We start from the raw sequence: 27,946 nt of genomic DNA on the forward strand, positions 1-27,946 counted from the left end.
TGAGAGGACAGATGAAGGGGCAGCTGGGTGGCACAGTGGATAGAGCACCAGCCCTAGAGTCAGGAAGACCTGAGTTCATATCTGGCCTCAGACACTTACTAATTGCCTAGCTATGTGACCTTGAGCAAGTCACTCAACCCAATTGCCTTAAATAATTTTTTTAAAAAGAGGATAAAAAGAAACCAATGAAATCTTGAAAAGAAAAGCCACAGAAACAGAGGGAACACCTCCAAACAAAAGCTAGAGAAATATCCAGTTTCATGGCTGGGGAAAAAAAATAGAGTTCAATAAAGATAGTAAAGTGTCACAAAATTCAAAGACTGGAATTTCAGGAAATGTAGATGTCCAACAGTATCAAGTACTACAGAAGGTAAAGGAAAAGAACTGAGAAAATAGCATTTGATTTGACAAGATCACTAATTATTCCCCAGTTTTAAAAAACATAAGCAGTTACAAGAGTCAGATGTCAAGTTAAGTGGGAATGAATGAAGAGAAAAAAATAGATTGAGGTTTATTCAAGTCTCATGGCAAATAAAAATAAGGCAGTAGCTAGAAAAAGGCAGCAGAAATTAAACAAAGATTTTTAGAGAGGAGAAGCTAGTGTGGTCTGAAAGACAAAGAACTCAATGGAAAAGGAAGTATCAGAGAAAGAAAAGGAAAATCAACTAAAACTGCTAGAGTGGCATCTCAAAGACAATGAAAAGGGATAGACACATCCAAAAAGATTTGAAGAGACCATAAATAAAGACCAAACCCACCTCATACTTTAAGAGAAGGAAATCAATGGAAATGATTTGTACTAGATTACATAGCTTCAAAGTAGATGATGAATTAAAACATAGGTTCTTTGACCAAATCTCTCAAGTCTTTCTACTGAAAGATACCTTAGCCTAGGCACAAATTCCTGGAGTTAAGAACACCTGAGTTCAAATACTAACACAGATATGTATTCCTCCTAGGCAAGTCACCTAACCTCTCTCAATTTCACTTCAATCATTTGTAAAATGAAGATCATGACAGCACATACTCCATGGGGTTGTCGTGAGAATGTAAAGGGAAAAATACATTCATATCACTCTTTAAAACTTAAAATACTGCAGAAATGTTAGTTACAATTACTACACCTTGCTAGCTTTCTGATCAAAGTAGCCTAATTATTCTCATCCTCTACCTTTGCCCTAGAGAGCCTTGAAGGTCAGTCAACTTAGACCTGTGACTAGCAAATACAGCTGCCCTAAAAGATTTATAATAACCTGCATTGCTGTGAACTGTCCAGGCCATAGTTTCTAGATCCTCCCCTCCACCCCATTTTTATGGCATGTCTCTGAAGATTCTATGGATTATACTCTGTGGATGGGTGAAAGAAGGAAAAGATAGAAAAAATGAGAAACTAGAAGGCAAGCAGAGGGGCTGGGAGACCTGACTTCCAGTGTCAGCTATTCCGCTAATGAACTGTGGGATGTTAGACAAGCTACCACTCCCTCCCTGGGCACCAATCTCCTAATTTGTACAATTAAGGATTATGAAGCGTGAAGTATAAGTATAATGAATTTCTACTAGGCCAGATCTATATATGCCTACAGTATTGTCTCTTCAAAATCACTCTATACTGCAAGTGTGTAAATGGAGAGAGTAATAGTCCATAATGAGAGGCTGGCATGGCTGACTCACTAAGAAGTACTGGCCAGGGCAGCTAGGTGGTGCAGTGAATAAAGCACCAGCCCTGGAGTCAGGAGGACCTGAGTTCAAATCTGACCCTAGACACTTAATAATTACCTAGCTGTGTGACCTTGGGCAAGCCACTTAACCCCATTGCCTTAAATAAATATTAGCATAGAGGAAGTAAGGGGGAAAAAGGAGGAAGAATAGGAAAGAAAGAGAGATGAGGGCATCACTTAAACAACTGACTCCAGAAGAGTTTGAGTAATTTGCCCAAGATTACACAAGCAAAGAGCTAGGTTTCAATCTTAGGGTACTTGACTAAAATTCAACACGGTTTTTGTTACAGATAAGATTAAATCCAAGACTTGAATAATTTCCTAATGCATTTTGGCATCTGATTTTAACTGATAAATATATTAGAAGATATAGAAAATGGAGAGGGTGCATATGATGTAGAGAAATTCTCTCCACTCATACAGGTTGGCAAACTGTTAGTATTACTTAATATGGACTAAATATACTATAAAATGCAGGGGAAAAAATGTAAGCTACGCTAGTGATAGAAGACTTCACAGTAGAATTCACCTAAGCCTTGAAAAATTTATCAGGGAATCTGAGAACAGCTGAATTGAAAGGGTCCTTAGATCATCAAGTCCAATCCCAGCATTTTATGAAGGAGGAAACTGAGAGCCCAAAAAATTTATGACTTGACTAAACCAAGTACATCACTCACTAGGCACATGTAGAAATAAACAGGAGATTTATAGACTTCTTTCGGTTTTCCTTCCACTGCAATAGGTACTGGCCCAGAAAAGTGGAGAAGAAGGCTTCCTAGGCAACAGCGTAAACAATATAAAAAAAAAGGTAATTGAGGAAAGAAAAAGATCGGCATGGTTGAGAGTTGTGAAGTATTGGAGTGTCCATGCTGAGAAACAGATTAGGAAAAGAATGATGGAATGGTTCAATGTGGTGCAGAAAAAATTAGACGCGGAGGATGAACCTCAGGGCTACCACTTACTAAGTTGTTCAACTCAACTTTTCAAGGCTTCAGTGTGCTCTTCTGAAATGAGGGGAATGAGTAAGACAATCACCCAAGGCTCTTTCAAGTCCCTATCAACCTCTAGAACTAGAAACAGAGACATAAGGGAAGAACATAAAGCAAAGGAAGTTAAACTTCAATGATATGCAGTAATATGAGATTTGTTCTGTACCATCGATTGTTGTTTAAGCATTTCCAAAGTAGCCACAAACTCAGCATATTTAGACTAACACTTTGGCCTTTATTGGATTCAGTAAGAGAAAGGAAGAGGAAGAAAACACCTGTCTGGTTGTACTTTTAAACAGGCCAGCCAAACCAATTACATCTAGTGATGACTGGTCCAACACTGATTGACCCAGGAGCAGTCAACAATATTCAGTTACTGAAATAATTTTTTAAAAGAAAGGGGTGGCTAGGTGGCGCAGTAGATAGAGCACTGGCCCTGGAATCAGAAGTACCTGAGTTCAAATCTGGCCTCAGACACTTAATAATTACCTAGCTGGGTGGCCTTGAGCAAACCACTTAACCGCCATTGCCTTGCAAAAACTTTAAAAAATAAAAGGCTAACCTAAAAAACGAGATAATATATTGAAATTACTGAAAGTTGGATTTCAAGACAATGAAGAAATGACATTAATCTTTGTTTAAATCATAAAATGACTTTTTTCTGGGACTGAAGAGGGAAGAACTGAAATAATTTCAATTTTTTTGAGTTGAAATACTTGGTGCTCAACTGAGCTGGAAGAATTCATACAACAACATAGTAAATTTCTCTGATAAAGGATGAGGAACTTATTCAAATTTTTAAGAACAAGAGTTACCAGATTGCACAGTGCACAGAGGACCCATACTAGAGTCAGGAGGACATGAGTTCAAATCCAGTCTCAGACACTTGTTAGCTTTGTGATTCTGGGCATTTTCACTTTACCTTGATTGCCTCAAAAAAAAAATCTAATTATAAATACAATAAGAGTCATGATATAAACAGTTGTAAAAGAAAGCCAAGCTTTCAAATATTATTTGAAAAAAATGTTCTGAATCACTAACAATTAGAATGAAAATTAAAACAACTTTGAAGTTCAATCTCACAGCCTTCAAATGGGCAAAAAAGAAAAATAAATGGTGAAGAGGCTGTGAGAAAATAAGTGCACGAAATTACATTAACTGAACTATGTAAATCGGTGGTCACTCTGAAAAGTACTTTGAAATGATGCACCCAAAATTCATACAACTGTCCATACCAAGTGATACCACTACTAAGAGTATGGCACAAATAAATAAATAAACAAAAAGAACAAAGTGACCATAGGCATAAAACTACTTATGGCAGTTCTTTTTTTTTATGGCAAAGAACTGAGAGCTAAGAGGGTGCCCATAAATTGGGCAATGGTGAATTATGAGATATGAATATAATTATTACTGTGTCATAGGTAATTATGAAAGAACTGGTTTCAAAAAACAAATTTTTAAAAGACCAGAATGAACTGTTGTTACAGAACCAGTAGAATAATTTATACAGTGACAACAATATTGAAAAGGAAAACAACTTTGAAAGACTTAAAAAACTCTTATCAATTCAATGACCAGCATGATTACAGAAGATTAATGCTGAATCACGCTACACAAGTCATGGCGGGAACCAACTAGAGGTGTGGAATGAGATGTACATTTTCTTTTTTCTTTTGATTTTTCTTGGGGTGGATACAGCAAGTATAAAAATCTCTTTGTTTGACTATGCATATTTGTTACAAGGCTTTTATTTTCTTTTTCTATTGTTTAATTTGTGAAGGAAAGGGAGTAGGCAATAGGAATGCTAGAGGAAAAAAAAGATAAGTCACTGGAGCATTTCTTAAATGCCCAGAAACAGAAGGCCAGAAGGAAAAGCAGGACAACTTTGAAAATTACATACTATAGTCATAAATGCAGAGCCTATATCAGATTGCTTTCTGTCAGGGGGAGGGGGAGGGAGGGAAGAAAAATGTAAATCTAACCTTGCCAAAAAGAAAAAAGAAATGATTAACAAAAACTACCATAGCATGTAGTTGGAATAACAAATAAAATATTTCAAAAAGAAAATTATATGCTAAAATTATTATATACCTGAAATTAAGTTGTACTATAACATGAGACTTTCATGTGCACTCCTTTCTATTGTACTTTTTATATGAAAATGCTCAATTGGTTACATTTCAAATAAAAATGCAATTAAGACACCCAACAAGCAGACTGAGTCCAGAATGAACTGATGATCTATTATGAACTGAACTCCTGACTATAGCAAGGCAATCATTTTATTATTCTCTAACTGATTCCAAATCACGTTCTCAGATTCTGTTCCAAATCTCTTCTCAAGCCCATAACCATTCTAGTCTTTACTGAGAGGCTAAGGAGAGAGAATCTCACACTTGAGATTTTTCTTCCCTACATTTCAAAATCTTTTAATATCATTCACTATTCACTAATGAAGACATGACCATCCTACTTATTCCTCTGATCCCAAGTCTCCTCCCCAAATGTAAGGACTGATTCCAAATCATCTCCTTTCCTCTAATCCTTTGGTTCCTTGGCTTTTGTTTACCTAGGATTTCAGTAGTTTGATATCACCATTCCCTCATGCTATCCTGTATCTCCTAATGACAACCAAACTCCTAAAAGAAGACACTTCTATTTCTGACTCATTTTGAAACATTCCGCCATCTGGCTTCATAATTACTAGTGATCTCTTAACAAATTTGCAGGATTTTTTTAGCTGAAGCCTTCAACACTGTTGACCACTTGTCTTGCAGATGATCTCATCCATAAGGGTTTTGATGACTGCTGCTGTCTCCTGGCTGCCCTATCTTCCTGTGCTTCAAGTCTCAAATAGCCCATCTTTAGCAGCCAAGAACATGCCAAGCACATACCAGCTAAAATTTATAAATTAGAATTATTTATATATTAAATATAACAGACCATATAAATGTTAAATATTTAATATAAATACTATATAACAGACCATAAATAATGTTAACATGGTTTTCTAAGTCAATTTGGTGTCCTAATGCTCTCTACAGTACAATGTTCTCTACAGGTGGCCTTTCCAAATCCCTCTTCATATCTTGTGTCTTCTGCTAATTATTTCGGGGTTTTTTTGTATACATGTCTGCTCTATTTCCCATTAGATTGTGAACTTCTTGAAGGCAGGTAGTCTTTTGCTTCTTTTTGTATGCCCTGTTCTTTGCAAAAACTTAATAAATGTTGACTGACTGAATGACTGTCTACTCACTCCTTAAAACTGCTTTGGTGGGTGTATTCTTAGGCTCTGTCCTTGGCCCTTTTCCCTCATTCAACTCTAGCTAATCTCATCAGATGCCTCATGTCTGAAGAGGACTCCCAGATCTATGTATTACAGTCTTGGTCTCTTAAAAAAACTTCGGGACCACCTCACAAACTGCCAATTAAACATTTAAAACTGGATACATCAAAGACACCTTAAACTCAATGTGTTCCAAAGTGAAACCATGTTCCCCCCTCTCCAACCTCTTTCAATCTTCCCTCTTTCTGTCTAAAATACTACCATGCTAACACTGACCTAGATTCAGAAATTCTAAACTTCCCCCACAGAACATTTCCTTTTCTCCATATCCATATGGACTATGAAAATAGTCTCCTAATTGGGTTCTCTGCTTTGTATTTCTCTACAATTCATTCTCTCCACATGACAGTTTCCATTGACATTGAACATGTCACTTCCCAATCCAATAAACTCAAGTGATTCCTACTTAAGCCTAAATTCAAATATAGACTAAACTACTGTGTTTGGAATCGAAGGCCCCTCGCAATAAGATTCCAGTCTACCTTTCAAATTTCATAAAACATCCATTTCTGTACCCTGTAATCTAGCCAAATTAGCCATCATGCTGTTCCTCACACACAAAATTCCCATCATCATATCTTTTTACCTATCAGACCCCCATACTCTTTCTCATCTTGACTTCCGAAGAGAATCCCTTACTGCCTTCAAGACTGAGGGCAAATATTGCTTTCTAAATGAAGCTTTTCCTGATCCTGCAGTTGCTACTACTACCCCATCCTAAATTACCATGGAATTATCATATATCAGTATATTGTATCTATGCCAATATATGCTATATCCCACAATATAATTAAATTTTCTAGGAGGCAGTTTCTTTTTTGTCTTTTTATTTTCAGCACCCAGGACAATGCAGGTGCTTAATTAGTGCTGAATGATCAGTCAGATGGTTTCCTAAACTTGTTAAAGTCCCTTCAAAATTAAAAAAAAAGACCCACATACATATTAGTGAACTCAGGGAACCAAATTTGGCAATTAACATAGAAATACGGAATTGATTCATTCAACAAGCCTTTAAAACAGCACCAATAGCACCAATAATGTATAAATGACTCATGACTAACAGTTTTGATTTAGATTCATTTTGTGATAGCAATGGTCATGCTCGTGTGTCAATTGCTACCAAAGGGACTCAAAAGTTCTGACACAGAACAGATGAAACAAATTAGGCTTGTTTCCCTGTCTTTAATTATCTCTTTCAGTTCATTGCTCTATGTTAACTCTGAAGTTTTGAAAAATAAATACCAACCCAAAGTAATATGCACAAGACACTTTCAAGAGTGTATCTGAATGATTATTAGAGATAGTGTAAGGGTTGTTGCTGTGGGAAGTCTGGCTCTTCAAGGATCACTCAAGTCTACAATAATTAGACAGGATCAGCTATCTAGGAAGTGTAAAGAATAGTAGTTGGAAGAGAGACAAAAAAAATATCAAGAAGTGAAAAGCAAATTAATCCTTAGTAAACAAGCAAAGACCTTCAGAGGGACCTGACAGTGGAATGGGCTATTATTAATTCCTCTATAGCAAGTCATAAGCTTTTTAAGTTGGAAGAACAGTTTTAAGACTAGTAAATAAGTTATTTCCCATTACTATGAAGAAAAATTAATTGTATTAATGAAGATTAGGGAAAAGATAGAGTTCAATGATAAAATTTCACTTTCACATTGAAGGTCATTCTATGGTTAGAAGTTCAAGAAAGACCAGTTTGGAGATTTTTTTTCATAACTTCCCAGGTCTTTTAAAATGTCTAATAAAGGGAATGAGAAACTGTTAAAATATATTGACATGTAAAAAAAAAACCCTAAAAAAAATATATTGACATTTGGACAAACAGAACTGTTTCAAAAATTAGAGAAATGTCCAAATAGTGTAGGAACAACTGTCACACAACCTTGTGCAATGTCACACATTACAAAAGGTTAAGAAAATTAACAAAAAGATGGAAAGCAACATGTCTCAATGGCCTGGGAACTTGTCCAAGTTATACTTCATTGAAAACTTATGGATTGGAATCAAGACTAGGATTGGAAAAATGGAGTATTCAAAGGTATATTCATATCCCAAGTGATGTGTGGTTGCATGATGAATTAAAGATTATGCCAAAATCATGTAAACACAATGCCAAATCATAAAAGCAACTGCAGCAAAAAAAAAACATTTTTTCATAATATTTTCAAAGATGTCAAATTATAATTTATTGTATGAGGCAATAAATTTAATTATTTTGTTATATCAAGTAATTTTCACACCATTAATATGTGGCCAGACATTGTGCCAGGACTTGGTATAAAATGAATATATATATATATATATATATATATATATATATATACACACACACACATACACACACACACACACACACACACACACACGTATAGTCCTTGCCCTCAAGGAGCTTACATTCTATATTCAATTATTTTCAATTCCTGAAACATTTCTTAACTACTAATGATATTGAACCAAAGGTTAAATTTTAGGAATCAAAAGACCATATCTTAAATGTCTGGATAATTGATTTCAGCTACCTTTCACTGCAGAGTACCTTTCAAGTAACTCTCTTCATGCAAAATAATTTTGCAACAATATGCTTGGCAACTTGACTAACTTGAGTTGTAAGAATTCCAATTCTAAAATGGAAACTTAAGACCCTTTAGGTTTGTAATTACAAAGCACTTTAAGCAAAAGTATCCTGCTTCAAAATGAAAAATTAATTTGAAGCCAAGAAAACGGTCCTGTCTCTCAATTCACAGCCCTCAGATTATCTATGTCTTCTCAGAGGACAAACATGCTTCTCTAAGCCATTCAATATTTGTTGAGAATAAAACACTATGAAAAAGTCATTTACCCTATACCCTAATAACCTCCAAGACTCAGGAGTGGCAAAAGCTCGGAAATGGCATCAAAGAATATGCTGATGGGGGCGGCTAGATGGCACCGGCCCTGGAGTCAGGAGTACCTGAGTTCAAATCCTACCTCAGACACTTAATAATTACCTAGCTGTGTGGCCTTGGGCAAGCCACTTAACCCCATTTGCCTTGCAAAAACCTAAATGAATGAATGAATGAATGAGTGAATAAATAAATAAAAATAATAATTACCTAGCTGTGTGGCCTTGGGCAAGCTACTTAACCCCATTTGCCTTGCAAAAAAAAAAAATATGCTGAGCAAGTCTATTTCCCCACCCCTACAAATCAAATGAAATTTGGCATCAGATGAATTTGCCCTTCCTACTCTTCATATTTACTTTTTCATACCATAGCTCCCATTACCTAAACTTCTATTTTTCTGGACTCAACCCTATATAATTATTTTCACTTCTACCTACATTTCCAATATATCTTATTACCTCAATTGCTTTTCTGGTTCCCATGTACACAACTTATTTTTTCCCATGAACTTTTTTCTCACTTTTGCCCACCACTCATAAGACAAAGAAATGCCCTTTAAAAAGCAGCTAAATCTCCTTGAAAGTGCTGTTCGTTCAAATAAACCATGCTCACATTTTTTTCCCTAGGAAATGAATTTAAATGATTCACTTAATATTTTAATTTCCTAAGTCTATTCATTCAATAAACATTACATAACAAGCACTGCACTAATGTTATAGGGGATAGAAAAATACTATTCCTGCCTTAAAACTTCTATTTTTTACTCATAAGCATTCCAAAGCTAAACTTGAAAAGGCCTGCATTAAGATATAGCACCTAGCACCACTGACAAACATCTCTCAGAAATTCTCATTTAAAATCCCTTATGTCTTCTCATTGCTCTTCTTTAAGATCATATTTATTCTTTGTAATTTTGGAACATCCATTTTCAACTGTTTTGCAGTTGGACTTTTTTTTCCATTTATATTGTTGAAGTCATCGAACATATTGTGGTCTCCGCTTACTTCAAAGGTGCATCAGCTCATGTAAGTCTTTCCATTCTTCTCTGTGTTAATCATATTTGTCGTCTCTTATAGGACAGTAATATTCCATTACATTCATTTTCCAGAGATGGGGGAAAGAGGGTCCATAAGTGTGGCACATTGTATAATAAAATGACAATCTTTCTTGTATTGATCAATTTTGCTCATTTTTACGCACTTATTCTTTTTAAAAAAATTCTTTTGCATAATGGATGACTCCCTGGAGGGGGGAGGGAGAGAGGTACAGGGGAAATCCAAGAAACATAAAAACAAGATATTAATAAAAATCCAGTTTTTAAAAAATGCCTTGTTGAATCTTATACTAGATGCCATAAATCAGAATAGAAACAGGATTTTAATGTTAAAAAATATTATCATTTAAAATAAAAATAGAAGAGAAGCAGCCTCTTCTCACAGTTTTCATCTTCCTTCATCTTTCAAAGCTAAGACTAGGGAGCAAATTCTTAACCAAACAAGGGAAAGAGTTAATTACAAAAGATAAAACATACAATTTTGATATGAAATTTAAAAACTTTTGTGAAAACAAAACTAATATAACAAGAATAAAGTGGGAGTAGTAGGCTAGTAAAATATTTTTTACAGTAAATATTGATAGTCTAATAACCAACATAAATAGACAAATAACAGAAATACAAAAGATCAAAAGTGATTCCCCAATATATGGGTGGTCGAATGAGATGATCAAACAATTCTCAAAAGAATTTCAAACTATTAACAAACACATAAAACAATGCTCCAAATCAGTAATAATAAAAGAAATGAAAATCAAAACAACTCTGTGGTTTTAGCTCAGATGACAGCATTCAACTTTAGAGGGCCTGTAAAAATTGAGGCACAGAAATGCATTATTGACATGGACAACTGTTCCTGAAAAGTCATTCAAATTATATAAAGTAGCTAAATGTCCATAAACTTAAACATAAAAATTCTACTGTTGGGCAAATAATAACAATAATGATAGCATTCATAGTCTTTTAATGTTTGCAAAGTACTTTACGTGTTACCTTATTTTATCCTCACAACAACCCTGTGAGGTAGGTGCTTTCTTTATCCCCACTTTATTGATGAGGAAAGTCAAGCAAAGAGGTTAAATGACTTGCCCAGGGTCATATAGCCAGTAAGTGTCTGAGACAGGATTCAAACTCAGAACTTCCTGACTCCATACCCAGTCCTTCTCTCCATTGTACCACTGAGCTGCCTATATCTCAAGAAGGCCACTGAGGGGAAAAAAAAGCTTGTGCACTACAAAAATGTTTATAAAGCATTTACTGTTTCTGGTAACAAAGAACTGGAAAAAGTAGGGATGCCCACTGAGTGGGGAATGGCTAAAAAAAACTTTGAGACATGAATGTAATGGAAGGCTACTATATTCTAAGAAATATGATGAACAAGCATGGGAAAAGTTTTATGAACTGAAGAAAAGTAAAGTAAGAGTCAGGACAACAAAAGACAAAATGACAGCAATATAAATGGAAAGAACAGGAACCAAAAAAAAAAAAATCAACAAAACAACTAGAAAATGAAAGTTTCAAAATCACAAAGAAAAAATCTTGACCCACAGGAAGAAATGTGAGAAAATACTTCACCCAATCCTTTGCTGGGGTAGAAGTGAACAACAATGCATACAACAATGTCAAATTTTTCAATATATTCATCACTTCTGATAAATTTTTAGTCTTTTTTTCAAAAAAATCTTATATGAGACTGTCAGAGTAGGAGGGATACAGAAGGAAATCTAGGTGATGTCGGAATAAAAGATATGATAAAACCTATTTTTTAAAGGAAAAAACTGTACATCAAAATAACTCAGAGGTTTCACTTCACACCCAGTAAATTGGCAGTTTATGACAAAAGATGTAAACAGTTGAAGAGGTTGCTGAAAAAAATAAGCACACTAACACACTGGTTGATGGAGCTGTAAACTAGGATAACTATTCTGAAAAGAAATGTGTAGATTCTGTTTCAAAAAAATAGAGATGACTAAAATGTCTATACACTTCAACCCAGAGATTCCAACTTCGAGGCATTAATAACTTCAATTGTCAATGACTACAAGGTTCCATATTCACTGATATATTTATACAGTGCTTTTCATGTTAGTCAAGAACAGAAAATAAAACAGATGCCCAATGAACATCAGAGTTTTTTCCAAAGTTTTTTTTATTAATTTATTATATTTAGTTTTGCTAAGCCCCCCCCTTTATGAGATGGTTCTCTGGGAAAGTGTCAAGACTAATAGAATGGGAAGTTGAAAACCTTTGTTTTTTATATAACCTATATACAACTTTAAAAGATTTAATGCCATGGTGAAAAAACACACAAATTATTTTCTGTCCACAGCATCTAAGAGAAAAGACCAAAAAAACTGGCTAGTGTAAAAATGGAATATTAAAATTCTTAAAGTCTTTTCTAAATATATATTAAGATATTTATTTCATGTTCAATTAAGTTGGGTATTTCATATTGTTATAGTTATTTCTTTTCTTTTAAATTGTTTCCCTGATTTATAATTGTATATAGTAGATTCTGTATCTTTTTTCTCTGTTGTGATTTCATCTTTTTCATTTTTTTATTGCAGTATTTTGCCTTTCCTAACATTCATTCTGTCATAATGCCTACCACTTCCTTTAATGATTGTTGTTTTTCTTAAGCGATGGTCTACACTGAATGTTTAATATTTTTGCTTTCCCAAGATTAATTATAATTTCTTTGGGTCCTAGAACAGGCAAGAGCAGTTATATGATGTAGAAGTAAATTTTCCAGTAACACCAGTTAGAAGACACCATATGTATTTCAGCTCTAAAATTCTGCAAAAAATTCAGTTCTCTATTTTTCTTTTTGTCTGTCTTTGTTAGATGTGATTGGCTCTGAGATATGAACATTCATATTTATAATTACTGTTATATTTATCTATTTCTGCAATTCAGTTAACTTTTCCTTTCTATACTAGGTCAGATTGGTGTGTGTGTGTGTGTGTGTATATGTATATATGTGTGTGTGTGTATACACACACACACACACACACACACACATATACACACACACTTGACCAAGAAAGGGAAAAGAGATATAGGAATAAAACTGAGTGGATAGTAGGGGCAGTTGAAGGTTTGGAAAGACCTGGCAATAGATTACATGATAACTAAAGTCTCACTCAGCTCTAGTCTATCAATTAGAATCAACTAAAAATCTCATAGAGAACACCTTTCCTGTGCCTCCCAGTTCTTAGTATTCTCACCATCCTCAAATTATCTTATATTTCTGCACCTGTATACACATCATGTTCACCCAAAGTAGGAATTAAGATCTTTGAAGTCAGTGATTTTTTTTTTCTGACTTATTACAGTGCCTGGCACATAAGTAAGCACTTTATGGTTGTTTCTTTCCTTTTCAACTGACATAAAAATGCCATGAAAGAAATAAATACCAGGTTAAATTAAAATGAAGCACAAAAGCACTGTCCAAAAACATTTTCTCTCTTTTCTAAGACGTTATTTCATCCACCTTTGTCCATATTACCCAGAAAGAACACAGCCCTCAAAGGACAAAGATAGTCAAAGGCAAATAAAAGACTGGGGAAAGGATCAAGTTCGGGTCACTAAGGATATGAGAGAAAAAGGGACTTTGGGTGGGTGACACTCTTGGATAGGAAGGAATTTCATTTCCCTGAGAATTTAGGAAGTAAAGGCCAATGGGAAGAGAAAGGATGTTTGGAGATACCATTTACCTCTTGGATTACTGAATTCCTACTAGGCAGAACCAATCAATCGATTAACATTTCTCAGGCACCGCTAAGAACCAGGCAAGGAATAATTAGCACTGAGGGATATAAAAAGGGGCAAGACAGTCCTCAAGGAACTTATAATCTAATGGAAAAGACAACATACAAACAAATACACACATACACACAGACAGTTAATTTTTATTATATTACAGGATAAAAAGGAAATAATTAACAAAGAGAAGGCATTGGAATTAAGAGAGATTGAGAAAGACTTCCTATCAGAAGTGGGATTTTAGATGGGAAAAGTCATGGAGGGCAATACAGCAAAAGAAGGAGAGCCAGAGAAAATCCTCAGTCAAAAGTTGTAGTGTTTGGCTCATGGAACAGCCAGGAGGCCAGCATCACTGGATTGCAGGGTATGTATTGAGGAGTGAAATTATAAGTAGTCTAGAAATGTAGGAGGGGAATGGGTTATAAAGGACTCTGAATGCCAACCAGAGTATTCCAATCTTGATCTGGGAAGTCATAGAAAGCCTCAGGAATTTACCAAGAAGGCAAACAATGTGACCAAACATACACTTTAGAAAAAAAAGCATTTTAGAGACTGAATGGAGGATAGAATAAGTGAAGCAGCAACAGGGAAACCTGCATGCCTAGGTCAAACTAGCCTGAAAAAAAAATTCAGCGAACAATTAAATATCACCTATGATATGCTAGGTACAGATAACACAAAAATTAATACTAAATAGCATTTATTTATTTCATTTAATCCTCACAAACATGTAAAGTATGTCTAATATTATCCCTTTTATAGACGAGAAAACTAAGGCTCAGAAACATGACTTAAATGCAGTCACATAACCAGTGTTATGATGTAGGTCTCCTCAATTCCAAATGGAGCATTCTATCATCATGATGTCTCTCTCATATAAAAGATGAAACTCTTTGAGGACAGGGACTGCTTAGTAAGGATTATAAGGTAAAGTTGAAGTCCAAGCAGAAAGGCATAAGAGATTTAAGGAGAGAGAAAAACCATTTAAAGTAGACATCAGAGAAGGCTTTAGAGAAAAGATGACACCTGAGCAGGTTTTGAGAATTTCAACAGATAGGGATTAATAATAGGATGGAAGGACTAGAGGGAAAAAACTGGTAGAAGCAAGAGGCTTTATAAGAGTCCTGATCATTAAAATTTACCCCTTAGATAGTTAGAGAAAAGGTACCTGATCTGATTCTATTCTAATTTTATTAATGGTTATATTTTTTTATATTTAAATAGAAAACACAAATATTCGGGTTACATGTTCATTTTGACCTTCTTGTGGTATACGGTATAAGATATTAGCTAAAACCTAATATTTACTCAGCCGCTTTTCAGGTCTTCCCAGAAGTTCTTGTCAACTAAGGAATTCTTAGACAATTTATGATCTTGGATTTATATAACACTGGGTAGAATTCAATGATTTCTCATTGTTCTTTACTTTGTTCCATTTATCTATTTTTCAGTCAGGGCCAAATAGCTTTGATGATTACTGCCTTAAAGAATGATTTGAGTTCGGAGATTCTTTCCTTTTTTTTTCATTATTTCCCTTGAGATTCTAAACTTCTGGCTCCTTCAAATGCATTTTACTACTATTTTGTTAAGTGCCATGAAAAGATACCGTTGGTAATTTAATATTGCACTGTAAATTAAGTTCTTTTTTGTTATACTGGTGTTGCTATGAGAAATGAGTAATTTGAAGGATTCAGAAAAGCTTGGGAAAACACATGAACTGATTAAATAAATACAGAACAATATATAGGAGTCTAACAATATAAAAGGATTTGATTTTCTTTCTTTTTTTCACATTCTTTGTTATAAGACATGGTTCTCTGGGAGAAGGAATAGATACATTGAGAAATGCAGATAATGTGAAAAAAAAAAGAGGATAGCAACAAAAATTTATATTAAAAGAGTCCAAAATTTAGGCCTATGGTGACTTAACTGCATCAGGTGAACTTAAAAGTGGTTTGATACTTGGTCCTTGACACAAAGCTGAAGATAGCTAACATAACTGATGGAGTAAGAATCCAGAAAGAATTTGTATTACTACTTGTAGGCTCAATTTTAGATGAAATTTAATATCATCTTAAACTTAAGATTTAAAAGAATGAACTTTACAAGTACAAAATGGGGAAAGGTTTGGTTAGATAGTAATTTATATGGAAAAGATCTGGGGGTTTTAGTAGACTGTCAGATCATTATGTGTCAGCATAACATAACAGTCAAAAAAGCAAATGGGACCTAGAACTATATTGAGTGAGGGACTGCTTCTAGGAATAAAGAGTTTCTTTCCTTTGTCCTTTATTTTCAAAGAAGACTATGACATCAGGGGAGGTAATGCCATAACAAAGCATGTGAATTGGATATGAGTGAGGGAATGCTGTCCTAAGTCACCAGCCTCACTTTCTTCCTCAGAGACCTCTAGGTCCAGTGGTCAGATAGGAATCAAGACTATTGGAGATGGCCCTAGATGCAAAGCCATCAGGGTTAAGTAACTTGCCCAAGGTCATAGAGCTAGTAAGACTCAAGTGTCTTGAGGCTGGATTTGAACTGTCCTCCTGACTCCAAGGCCAGTGCTCTATCTACTGCACCACCTAGCTGCCCAAGGAGCAGTTTTGAATCCTACTGGACTATGCCCTTGTCAGATGATCAAAAGTACTTTGTTCAGCCTAGTACATATATTACTTTTTATGAAGAATTGGTAAAATGAAGAGCCTCCAGGAGAACAATCAAGATGGTGGAAAGGGATAGAGACCATAAAATATGAAGAGGGTGGGTTCAAAGGACTGGGTGTTTAGTCTGGAGAAGACTCAGGGAAGCTATAATAAGTCTTCAAGTATCTAAAGGGCTGACACAAGGAAGAATTATTAGATTTGCTCTGGTTGGTCCCAAAGGGGAGAGAGCAAGGAGAAACAAGGAAAACTGTAAATCAACAAATTTAGGCTTATTGTCAGAAAAAAAATTAAAACCCTGCATAAATGAAATGGGACAGCCCCAGGAGATAGAATAGCCAATTTCACAGTTCTCCAAGAAGTTGAAGGTCTATTTGTTAAGTGTATTATAGTGGGGCTGCTTTTATGATCTGGGTTAGGCTAAATGATTGCTGAGTTTACCTTCCAATTCTAAAATTCTAGAGTCTATGACAAAGAGAATGGTGAATCTACCAATAGAAACAGGAATGTTAGGAAGAGAGAACAGGTTTAAGGGAGATATTTGGGTTAAGTTTACCAGAAATCACTTATCATAGCGGAGGGGAGAGAGAACACAGGGTTCTGGTATCATCTCTTATATGCCCTTTCAAGTCTCACCACTCTTGTGTGATTTTCTTCACTAACTTAATAGTCAGGGATGGTTCTGTGGTACTTAAATCTGCATTTTGGCATTTAAGCATCTTTTTTTGTTTTCATGTGTTAGTTTCTCAAAGATACTCAAAGTTCCTCAAAGGAAAAGACTATGTTCCATATCTAACACTGCCCTATATTTAGTAATCATTCAATAGATACTAGTGATACATGGGTGGGTCTTCTCAGTTGCTTAGGCAGTAAAAAAGTCAAATCTCAAGTTCCTAAGTATCTCCAAGCATTTTGCTGTCTCTCTAGTACCTACAAATTCATTAAGTTTTGCTGTCTTCAAAATCAATACATTTCGCTCAAAAAGGAAGCAATCCAGATCGAAAAAAATAGAGTTATATTAAAGGTCTAGTAAATACAGATTATAGCATTAATCCCAATTCTCTACCTTAGTCATTTGAGGTTCTGGTTATTCTTGTAAAATTGTGGGGGGTATAAATAGGAGAAGAACACAAGCATTTCCAATCAGACTAAATATTTGAGGTCTTCCTTCTTTGATTTAATCAAGACCAGCCCCTGACCTCTCGATTTCATGTTAGACAACTGGGTCAATACTATTAGTAATTTTTTTATTTCATCTGGGATGGGAAAATCCCAGTGAGAAAAGACCCTCCACCAGCATAAATGGGCACTATTCTGTAATCTCTACACTTTTAGCAAGTTGCCTGAAGCACTGGTAAGGTTAAATGATTAGTACAGGGTCACTCAGTCAGAGACTAAACTTGAGTTTAGGTCTTAATAAATAAGGTTTGTCCTTCATTTTCAAAGAAGACCATGACATCAGGGAGGTGATGCCATGACAAGCACATGAATAGGATTTGATTGAGGGGATACTGTGCTAAGTCCTCAGTCTCACTTTCTCCTCCAGAACCACCTGTATCCAGTGGCTAGATATGGATCAGGATGATTGGAGATGGTCCTGAATGTGAGGCAATCAGAGTAGAGTAACTTACCCAAGGTCATAAAGTTAGTAAGTGGCAAGTGTCTGAGGCTGGATTTGAACTCCTATACTCTTAACTGCAAAGACAGCACTCTATCCACTATGCCACCTAGTTGCCCTGCCCAAGTCTTAACTCTTCAGTTGATTCTCTAATCCACTGTGGGGGGGGGGGGGGGGCAGAAAGAAAAGGAAATAAAAGACACAAAGCTAAACACAATACAAAGTAAAAAGCAAACAGTCTCTGACCTCAAAGTTACTGCAGTTTTAAAAGAAAAAGTAAAAATAAAATCAATCAGATAATTTGGAAGGTCCTTCCAGGACTAAGTGTCATGATTCTTTAAAACACTGTCTTGACTAGGTAGAATTCAACCAGACTTGGAAATAAACTGTATCTTATTAAAAAAAAAAAAAAACTTTTCAGGTACCCAAGAATTTACTTTCCCTAGTAGACAGACAGTGAACTGCCTTTAGGCTTGAAAGGCTACAGAGCAAACCAATATGATAAATTCACATTCAAAGGAGTCATGAGTTAAGATTCATATCTTATTGCTAACTAATTTCTTTCTCATTCTGTTGAGTTTCAAAAGCCAAATGAAGTCAGCTCAAAGTCAACTCACCACTTCAGAGGTACCAAAAATAGAGGATCCAGGGTGGATATTCAACAATCACAGTTGTTCAAAATCAGTGAGCTAAATTCTGCAAAATCTGCAAACAATAAAGCAGCACTGCCGGAAGTCCTTCTGGAGAGAACTTAAAATAAATCAAGCCTCATTCACAAGGGCACATGTTGTGCTAGAGCAAGGTCATCACATCCAAAAAGTTAACAATGAAAAAGGATTTGACCATGAGTTGAAACAAAAAAGTATCTCGTTGACTTTTAGTACTGATGTTTTGAATGTAATATAGCATTCTATCAGTAGAGTCAACTAATAGTAACATAATGTCCACATGGGAGATTTCTGTAGCTACCAGTCTGAAGATAAAATAATTATAGATGAGTCAATCAGATAATAATTCCAATACTTCCCAGAATCCAAAAGGTAGGATATACATTAATTGTATATTATTACAACTAAGGTTATTTTAATATAAGTCAACTGTTGTTTGATATAGTAGAGTAAATCAAACCTTGAAGACAGGGCAAAGTCTCACAGAGGTGGCTTGTAGTTACAAATCAGACCTTCCTGCCCCTTCCCATCCCATGCCAATCCCCCACTAGGATATAGCTGGTACAGGTCTCACATTGGTTTTCTTCAGTATTCATTAATGTCATCTTCAATTGCAAAAGAACAAAATAAACTGAACTCAGAATATGGAAACAGTCACATAAGCTAGCACACACATTGAGCTATACTAAAATATTATTTTTCATCTCTACTCATTTAAAATTTAAACCATGCTAGATTAAATTAGCAACAAAACAGCTTTATCCCTGTCCAAGTCATAATGTATATGATTCAAAAAAGTACTGGTCCTATGAATCTCCCCCCCCCCTCCATTTTGTAGGTCAGAAAACATCTTTGCCCCCTGACTTGGAAAAAAAAAAAAAACTTGATAGAAAGCTGATGGCAAATCATATTAAATTCACCAATGAGAGAGAAAAGAGAGAGGAAAGAGAAAGGAAAGAGAGACACAGACTGACAGACAAGATAGACAGACAAGACCCTGATCAAAATCCAAGGGCAGAAAAGTCCACTAACCCTAAACCATGTAAGTACTTTTCAAGGCCTATCATCACCACTCCTGTTTAAATGTCTTTTGTTCAACTCTGACACTGAATGGTTAGCACAATGATCTGCACATAATAAATATGACTGAATTCACATTAAAAAGTCATTAGAAAATACAATCTTGTGCTTGTCCACCATTACCTTTATCAGATGCTTCTCAGGAAAGTGCCTCAATATACATTGAGTGTGGTTGTCAAACTGCTTAAGCTCATCATCAGTTACAGTTGAGATGAGCAGGAAGAGGTTTTATGAAATCTACCAATTTCTAACTACATAAAATTTCAATTAATCTTACTAGGATAAGGATATAGCAAACTTACAGTATTCCTTTTAAAGCAAAAAATCTAAGTAGATGAATTAGGTCATAAAAAGAAAAAAAAAAGCCTCTTTAGAGACTAGCCTAAAATCAAATAGGAAGTAAATAACAAAGATGGAATTTGAACCCAGACTCCCAAATGCTGAGTTCTTTCCATTGTACCATGATGGTAAATATTCAACGATTCAATTTGTGAATTAGGGAAGCCATTCAATTCTGTCTCTATTGGGGTACTTATTTATGCATTATTTGAAAATAATGGGGGAAAATAAGGGAGAATAAGCAGTAGGCAATTGTGGTACTAGTTGAATTAGCCCAGTTCAGATATAAAGAGTAAACACTTAACTAAAAATATAAATTTTGATATTAATAAAATTACCTATGTTGATCTTGCCCTCCACTTGGACAGAATGAAGAATTTACCAGAAATCTAAGCAGAAGTGGTCTTTTAAAATATACCAAGTAAAGGGTCACCATGGACAGTACCTAACTATGCTTCTGGATTATATCAATCATTTCAAAATCTCAGATTCTTTTTCTTTACCTCGACTTCCAAAACTACAATATTTTTGCATACTTTACGGTTTACAAAGCCATTTACAAGCATTCTTATCCACATTTTAAACATTTATAAACTTCAGATTATAGTGATTCGGTGAGACTTGAAAAACTGGAGTCCTAACTCATATGCCTCCAAATTCCTGCATTCTTAATATTAAACAACTGCATCTAGTCATTTCATTGATCATATAGTAAATGTAAGGCAGAAGTAAGGAGAGACTGCATTCTAGAAATGCAGACCTTCTGTACAAATGCACAGAGGGAGAAGATGTAAGAGATGGGGAACAACTAACAGGTTTGTTTGACTCCAAAAAGAGGAATCATATGAAATAAGAGTAAAAACAGAGGCGAAAGTCATATTGTGGAGGGCTTTAAATACCAGCCAGAGTAGCTTGAATTTTGTCCTAAAGGCAGCAGGAAGCCATAGAAGATATGAGTAGAGGACTGCTTCCAGTTGTTCTCTAGTAAAGTAACACACACACCTTATAGTTTCATTCAGGAAAAGTACACTTCAAACTGTTGATAACAAAATGTACAGGATATGACAGTGAGCCAAAGAATAATGAACCTATAATAATGGGTAGCAACACAATCCCCAAAATTCTGAAAGACTCACCGGTTGAAAGGACACTGTAAACACTCACAGGATTGCAGTAATAAAAACTGGCTCTGAGATTAAGTGAATCCTATGTACGCTTAAATTCTAGAAACAGGTGTTAACTGGCTAGCAAAAGAGATGGCCCAAGAAAAAGGGCTTGCTTACTTAGGTTTTAGAGCAGCCATTATGGCACTTGTTCCTCAATTTTCTGCAAAAACTGGAATCCACATTTACCTGTAAGGCATATAACATGCATGTGAGCTTAAGGGGTGCCCAAGAACCAAACAAGTTTCATTTAGCCATTATTACACACTCAGCATCAAACATAACATTGTTTACCTGTTTATTCCTATTAACACAAATTCCAAGAAATACTCCCCACCCCCAACTCCTTACCCCCCCCATATAGAACTAACTCCAAGTTTTAGCCCTCTCTTACGGGTCTAAAATAGGTCAAATATTTCAGAATTTCTATATTATCAGAGGCATGGCAAAAAAAAAAGTGTTCAAAAGCTTCCTTTTTAGTTATACATTCTTTAAAAAGTGAATGCTAACTCTAAAGATAACTATAAAATATCCAAGTTTGGGAGGGAGGGAGGGAGGGAGGGGAAGAGGGGGAGGCGGGGCGAAGTGGCAGGGGAGGAGCATGTGGGGCGTGTGGGTGGGGCGAGGGGCTAGCATGGGCGGGGCCTGGGGAGAGGGGTGGGAGGGGCGAGAGGAGAGCGTGGGCCAGGGTGGGAGGGGGCGGGGCTTGGTGCCTGTGGGGAGAAGAGGGGGAGGGGGAGGGAGGGCGTGTGGGCAGGATTTGGTGGGGGAGGGGCGAGGCCGGGAGTGGGGGAGCAAGTGTAGGGGTTTAAGCAGGGTGAGCTCTCAGAGAGGTTCCAATCAGGGCTGCCCCAGTATTGTCACAGCGTGTGAAAAGGCCAAATTTCGTTGTAAAGGATTCGGCCGAAAACGTGGGCATCCTCCTCCTCCGCCGCCGCCGCCGCCGCCGCCGCCGCCGCGAGCCCACTGTGGCTCAACTTGCCGAAGTGCGGGCCGGCGATCAGCGCTATTGGGGAGGGGGGAGGAAGCCAACTTCTCCGTAAGCACCAACCCCATCGACCGAGTCAAAGGAGGCAGCGAGCCCCGAGGCTCCTTGCCCGCGTCCCGACCACCCGGCCCCGATCTGCGAGAAGTGAAGAGATCAGGGTGAGGGCGAGGGAGAGCGAGCGGGGAGACACCGGGCACCGGCCACCCTCTCCCGCCCTCCGGAGCGCGGGCTGTCCCCCGGGAATAAAAGTCTAAGCAAACATCACCTTGCTCGAATCTGGACAACCCGGGGGTCGCTTTCAATATCTCGGCCAGGCCAGAGCCGCCGCGAGCAGCAGAAGCCCGCCGAGCGGCTGCCCTCGCCCAGGGGCTCGGGGCAGAGGCGCCTGCCAGGCTCCGGGCCGGAAGTGCCCCGGCCTGCGCACGCTCCGGCGGCTCGGCCCTGAGCGCGCCTGAGCGCCGGCACTCTCCAGATCGGATTTGCTCTCCGGTTCCGGCTGTGCAGGGGCCAAACCGCTAACCGCTCCCCCCACCCCCGCCCCCGGAACTACTCCCCCTCCCCCCCGCCTCCGCCTCCTCCGACAACGATCGGCCCCTCCCCCCGCCTTGGCGATCCCCCCCCCCAGTCTGTCCGTCAAGTCGCTCTTCTCCCCCCCCCCGCGCCCGCCTCCGCCCCCCCCCCGCGCCCACCGGGACCGCCGGGGCCCCTTCACCCCGAGGCCCGCCGGCCCAAGCGGTTTTCTACCTCAGGGGCTCAAGGCTCATGTCTCCCCTTTGCCGCGCCGGTGTGTGCAACCGCAGGGCGCCGCTCTTCCTCCTGGCCGGCCCCGGGAGAGGCTCCAAAGGCGCAGGACTGCTCGTGGTCGTCGTCGTCGTCGTCACTGTCCCCGTCTCGGTGGCCGCCCCGCCTCCTGCCCCACGGCTCAGAGGCCGCTGCGGGAGCCGCGGAAACAAAGCGCCGCCGCCGCCGCCGCTGCCGCCATTTTGCTGAGCCTAGGTTCAGGCAGGAGAATTGGCGCGTCCTCCCTCCTCTCCCGTCTCCTTCACCTATTGGTCACCGCCTGGCCCGGGATAGACTCCTATTGGCTCCGCCGTTTCACCATCTTTTGGGGCCTGTTGCTAGGGCTGGCCATGTCATTGAGTTGCCCCACCCATTTTCCGAGGGATCCAAGGCAGTCCAGAGTGGCCTCAAAGTAGTAATGACGTGTCTTCCCTTCATCCTGCCCGGAGATCACCGACCCCTCCCTCCCTGGCCCGTGTCATGCATTAAGGCCAACAACATTCTGCCCCCGATGGCATTCCAGGAGCTCGAGGCCCAGGGTGCCTGCTGCCAAGTGGGGGCGGGGGCACAAAGCCAAATGGGGAGGCAGGCTCCAAGTCCACCCCAAAGTGAAAAAGCTGGGCGACCAGATGACCCCGGCCAGGCAAAAGGATGGCTCCATGGAGTCAGGGCAGCTGGGGTGGGGGGCAGGGGGCGGAGAGGCGGGGATGAGCAGGTGGGGGGCCGCGAGATCTCCAGCATCACAGAGCAAGAAGGGGGAGGGGAATCCGACAAGTCAATTACTCTTGCTATGGCGACTGAGAGATGGGTTAGTCAGAGGATGGGGAAAGGAAGAGAGCAAGGGATGGGCTGCAAAGCAATGCAGTTTGCTCAGGGAGGGGGAGGGAAATGGGGGGAGAAAGCCCCGAAAAACGCATGCCACAGCCAAATGGGGGAGAAGCTCAAACGTCCAAGGGTGACATTTATCAGCCCATTAGGGAGCCATGGAAGGTCTTTCAGCACCCTAGCATGGAGGAATGAGGGTTGGGCATGAGCAAGAGGAATTCGGCAGGAGGGAATACTTCGAATTGGAAGAAGGAGAAAATGGAGGCTGGAAGACATTTTAGGAGCCTATTTATAATCCAGTGGAGCCATAAGGCGGGGCTTAACTAGGAAGTGGAAATGGGAAGGAGGGGATGGATCCAGGACATATTACAGGAGTAAAATTGACAGGGTTTAGATTAGAATGGTAGTGGAGAGAAGGGGGAAAATGGAGGATTCCAAGAGAATTTTGTCTAAGAGGCAATTGCTGAGATTTCCAATAACATTTGAAAGTTTTGCAAAGCTCATTTCAACCATTATCTCATTGGAGTTTCCAAAAAGCCCTGGAAATTGGCAGACTGAAATGAGAGTTGGTACTACAGCTATTATTATCCCCATTTTACAGAGAAGTTAAGTGCCTGCCTTTGGATCAAAAGATCTCTAGGGTCTTTCAAGTAGGTCTTGTGTTATTGTACAGGGCAAGGATGAGTTTCGGGACTTGAAGAGGGTAGCTATTTGAAGCGACTGCTGTGGGGGAATATGATAGAGAGGCAACTTGAAATGAATTACAAGATTGTTGAATGGGGACTAAGAGCTCAGATGAGGTTAAGTAGCAGGAATTTCTAGTGGACTCAATCAGGACCACTTTGGCTCTCCAGCAGCACTTCAGAGCATAGACTGCAAGACTGAAAACCTCTAAAGACAGGTCATTAAGAAAATCTTTAACATCGATATGAAAGCCTGTGAAAATGAGATATTATAGCCATGAAAATAAGCATCTGGCAGGGCCCTACTGTGTTCCAAGCAATGCAATAAATCTGGTGATACAAAAGAAAGGCCAAAAAAAAAAAAAAGGCCTTGCTCTTAACAGACTATAATGGAAGAAGATAACAGGCAAACACTAGCATTAAAAGGATTCTGTAAAGGCTTCTCAAAGGAGGGATTTTTGTGACTTGAAGGAAGCCAAAGAAGCCAGGAGGCAGAGATGAGGAGAAAAGGCATTCCAGAGAATTAGAGCCAGGGTAGATATCTGTAGTCAAGAGATAAAAGGGTTTGGTTCAAGGAACAAGGAAACCAGAGTCACTGGATCACAAGGAAAGTGGCAGACAGTACAGCAGTACAACAGGACAGGGGGGAGGAGGGCAGGTTATAAGGTCTTTGAATACCAGAGCATTTTATATTTTATCCTGTAGGTTAGAAGAAGACTTTGGAGTTTACTAGGGGGAGTAGAGTGTATGAAATGACCAGATCCATGCTTTTTTTTTTCCCTTTGGTTTTTGCAAGGCAATGGGATTAAGAGACTTGCCCAAGGCCACACAGCTAAGTAATTATTGAGTTTCTGAGGTCGGATTTGAACTCATGTCCTCCTGACTCCAGGACCAGTGCCCTATTCACTGTGCCACCTAGGTACCCCTCAGATCCATGCTTTCAAAAGATTTATTTGACAGCTGAGTAGAGATGGACAGGAGGGGGAGAGACCAATGGCAAGGAGACTAACCACAAGGTTGTTGTAATAGCCCAGACATAAGGAGATAATGGCCTGCATCAGGGGCTTGGCAGTGGCAGAGGAGAGAAGGGATCAAATAGGAGAGTTGTTGTCCAGATATAATTAATAGACCTTTACAACAAATTGGATAAGGGGAGTGAGGGTGAATGAGGGATGACATCACACCTAAATTGTAAGCCCAGGTGATTAGAAAGATGATGGTGTCCTGGACAGCAAAGGGCAAGTTAAGAAGAGAAGAAGTCTTCAGAAAAAAAAACAAAAAAAACATGAGTTCAGTTTTGGATATCTTGACTTTCACATTGCAAGTCTTTTGGACAACCTCCTCAGGATATCTAATAGGGAGTTGAATATATAAGTCTGGAGGTTAGGAGAGCATTTTGAGTCCAATAAATAGATCTGAGAATCCTCATCATCATGGGAGCTGATGTGATCCCAAGTGAAATACTAGAGAGGGACAGGAGCAGGTCCAAGTAGGTGAGAGAGCATGGGACACAGGACAGCTTAAGGATGTGTTGGTCCTCTTCAATACTCTTCAAGCTGGGCTTCTGACCTCGATGAAGAAGATGGACAAGACCAAGCTTGGTTCAACCCCCTGCTTGAAGAAATAGCTTTGGAAAAAAATAAGAGGAAAGCAGGTAATCTCCACCTTGTTCCTATCTCCAGCTTACTACACAAGAGACCTAAGGGATCTCCCCCTTCTTGAGATCCACAACTCTCTTGGTTAAGCTGAATTTTCCAATTCCTAATGAGAAAGTCCCTTCACTTTGCATAGTCTGATTTCTGTTTTGCTACTAATTTGAATAAGTAAATTTTCTTTGCCATTGTGGGATTGGTATTAGATGGAAAAGGGTTGTCAAGCTTGGGTTCCTTCCCTCCCCCCCACCCCCACCCCCCAATAACAATGAGACAAAGTGATCAGAAGCTAAATTAACTGACTTGGGGTTGAAACCCTCTATATGGATTAAATTTATCCACCATTAGAATGTGAGCTCCTTGGAAACTACAATTTGTCTTTTCTGTTTGTAACTCTACAGTTTAACACAGAGTTTTGAGATTGTTTACTTTCATTTTGCTTCATGCATTGGTACAAAAAACAAAAAAAGAAATAAACTGAAAAGTATGTGCATAAACAGTAACAATTAAATATATTGGTCTTTCATAACCTCCCTTACCTTTTGAACAAGGTAGAGTGGTAAGAGTTTCCAACAAAATGAACACCAATTCCTGAATTTAAAATTAAGGTGGTACAGTGGATAGAGGCACCCACCCTGGAGTCAAGAGTACCTGAGTTCAAACCTGACCTCAGACACTTACTAAATACCCAGCTGTGTGGCCTTGGACAAGTCACTTAACCCTGTTGCCTTGTAACCTAAAAAAAAGGATAAGTTCATGCAAAAATTGTTTAATAGAATCTCAAAAGTTTAATTGTAATTCAGATGAAGGTAAATAGTTCCCAAAGCATGGTATAAAAGTGAGAAAAAAGTAAATATAACTTCAAGAAAGTTAGATTATATCCCCTAGACTAGTAATACTGAAGGGAAAAAACAGATTTAACTCTAGCCCTGTTCTGCCTCTTTCTGAGATCATAGTGACAGCCAGCCCCAATTTCTTACCACCTTACCTTTTTTTCATCCTAAAAAATTTACTTAGTATTTTATTTTTCCTCAGTTATATATAAAAACAATTCTTTATATTCATTTTTAAAACTTTGAGTTGCAAATTCTCTCCCTACCTCCCTCCCCACCCCACCCCCTATTGAGAAGTCTAGAAATTTGATATAGGTTATACATGACATGTGAAGTCAAGCAAAACATTCCCATAATTGTCATGTGAAAAAATAGATTAAAAATAAAAACCTGAAGAAAAAAATAAAGTGAAAAATATGCCTCAATCTGCATTCAGACATCATCAGTTCTCGTTCTGGAGATGGCCAGGATCTCATTTCCTCTCCTGATAGGAATTAAAGTCTCCTTTGGAGAAGGTTTAGGGGAAGAGGAAGAAGAGGCTAGGAATGTCTATTCTGCCTCCCTATAAGCCCCATCATCCTTTACCACAAGTGAGTCTTTCTCTGTAACAAGTCATGGCATCACATTCCTGATGTCATGGTTCCCTTCAAGGAAAAAGGACATGCAACAAGCGTTCTCTACATTTCCTTATAGAAGCTGGTTCTTCTGGCTGCTCCAATTGCTTTCTTGACCGTCTTTCGTCTTTTATGGTATTCTACTTCTGGACCATCTTTTCCAAGAAAAATAGAAACGTTTCATATCAAATGATAACAGTGGAACTTATGCTACTGCATTCCTTTTTACTCTCAAAATATCTTTTGTTCTCTACTTACAAAAGTATGTACTTTTAAGGAA

The 27,946-nt window shown here is 38.4% G+C and overlaps 1 protein-coding gene across 11 annotated transcripts in view; it reads right to left on the reverse strand.

Annotated features, from left to right (window-relative positions):
• Nucleotides 1–23,270, reverse strand: part of ATRX (ATRX chromatin remodeler) — a 173,032-nt gene extending 149,762 nt beyond the window's left edge. For 5 of the 11 annotated variants that reach the window (XM_074208648.1, XM_074208647.1, XM_074208646.1 and 2 more), the window contains exons 1-2: nucleotides 23,024–23,192; nucleotides 21,412–21,480 (exon numbers count right to left, since the gene is read on the reverse strand). In XM_074208648.1, coding sequence (XP_074064749.1) covers nucleotides 21,412–21,431 — 20 coding nt within the window. In that variant the 5' untranslated portion in view covers nucleotides 21,432–21,480; nucleotides 23,024–23,192. Of the gene's footprint in view, nucleotides 1–21,411; nucleotides 21,823–22,544; nucleotides 22,632–23,023 lie in introns of those variants that run through there. The other 6 variants (XM_074208651.1, XM_074208641.1, XR_012472834.1 and 3 more) reach the window with 5 other exon arrangements.
• Between the last annotated feature and the right edge of the window lie 4,676 nt (nucleotides 23,271–27,946).

Source organism: Macrotis lagotis, chromosome X (assembly GCF_037893015.1).
Source record: "Macrotis lagotis isolate mMagLag1 chromosome X, bilby.v1.9.chrom.fasta, whole genome shotgun sequence".
NCBI lineage: Eukaryota > Metazoa > Chordata > Mammalia > Peramelemorphia > Peramelidae > Macrotis > Macrotis lagotis.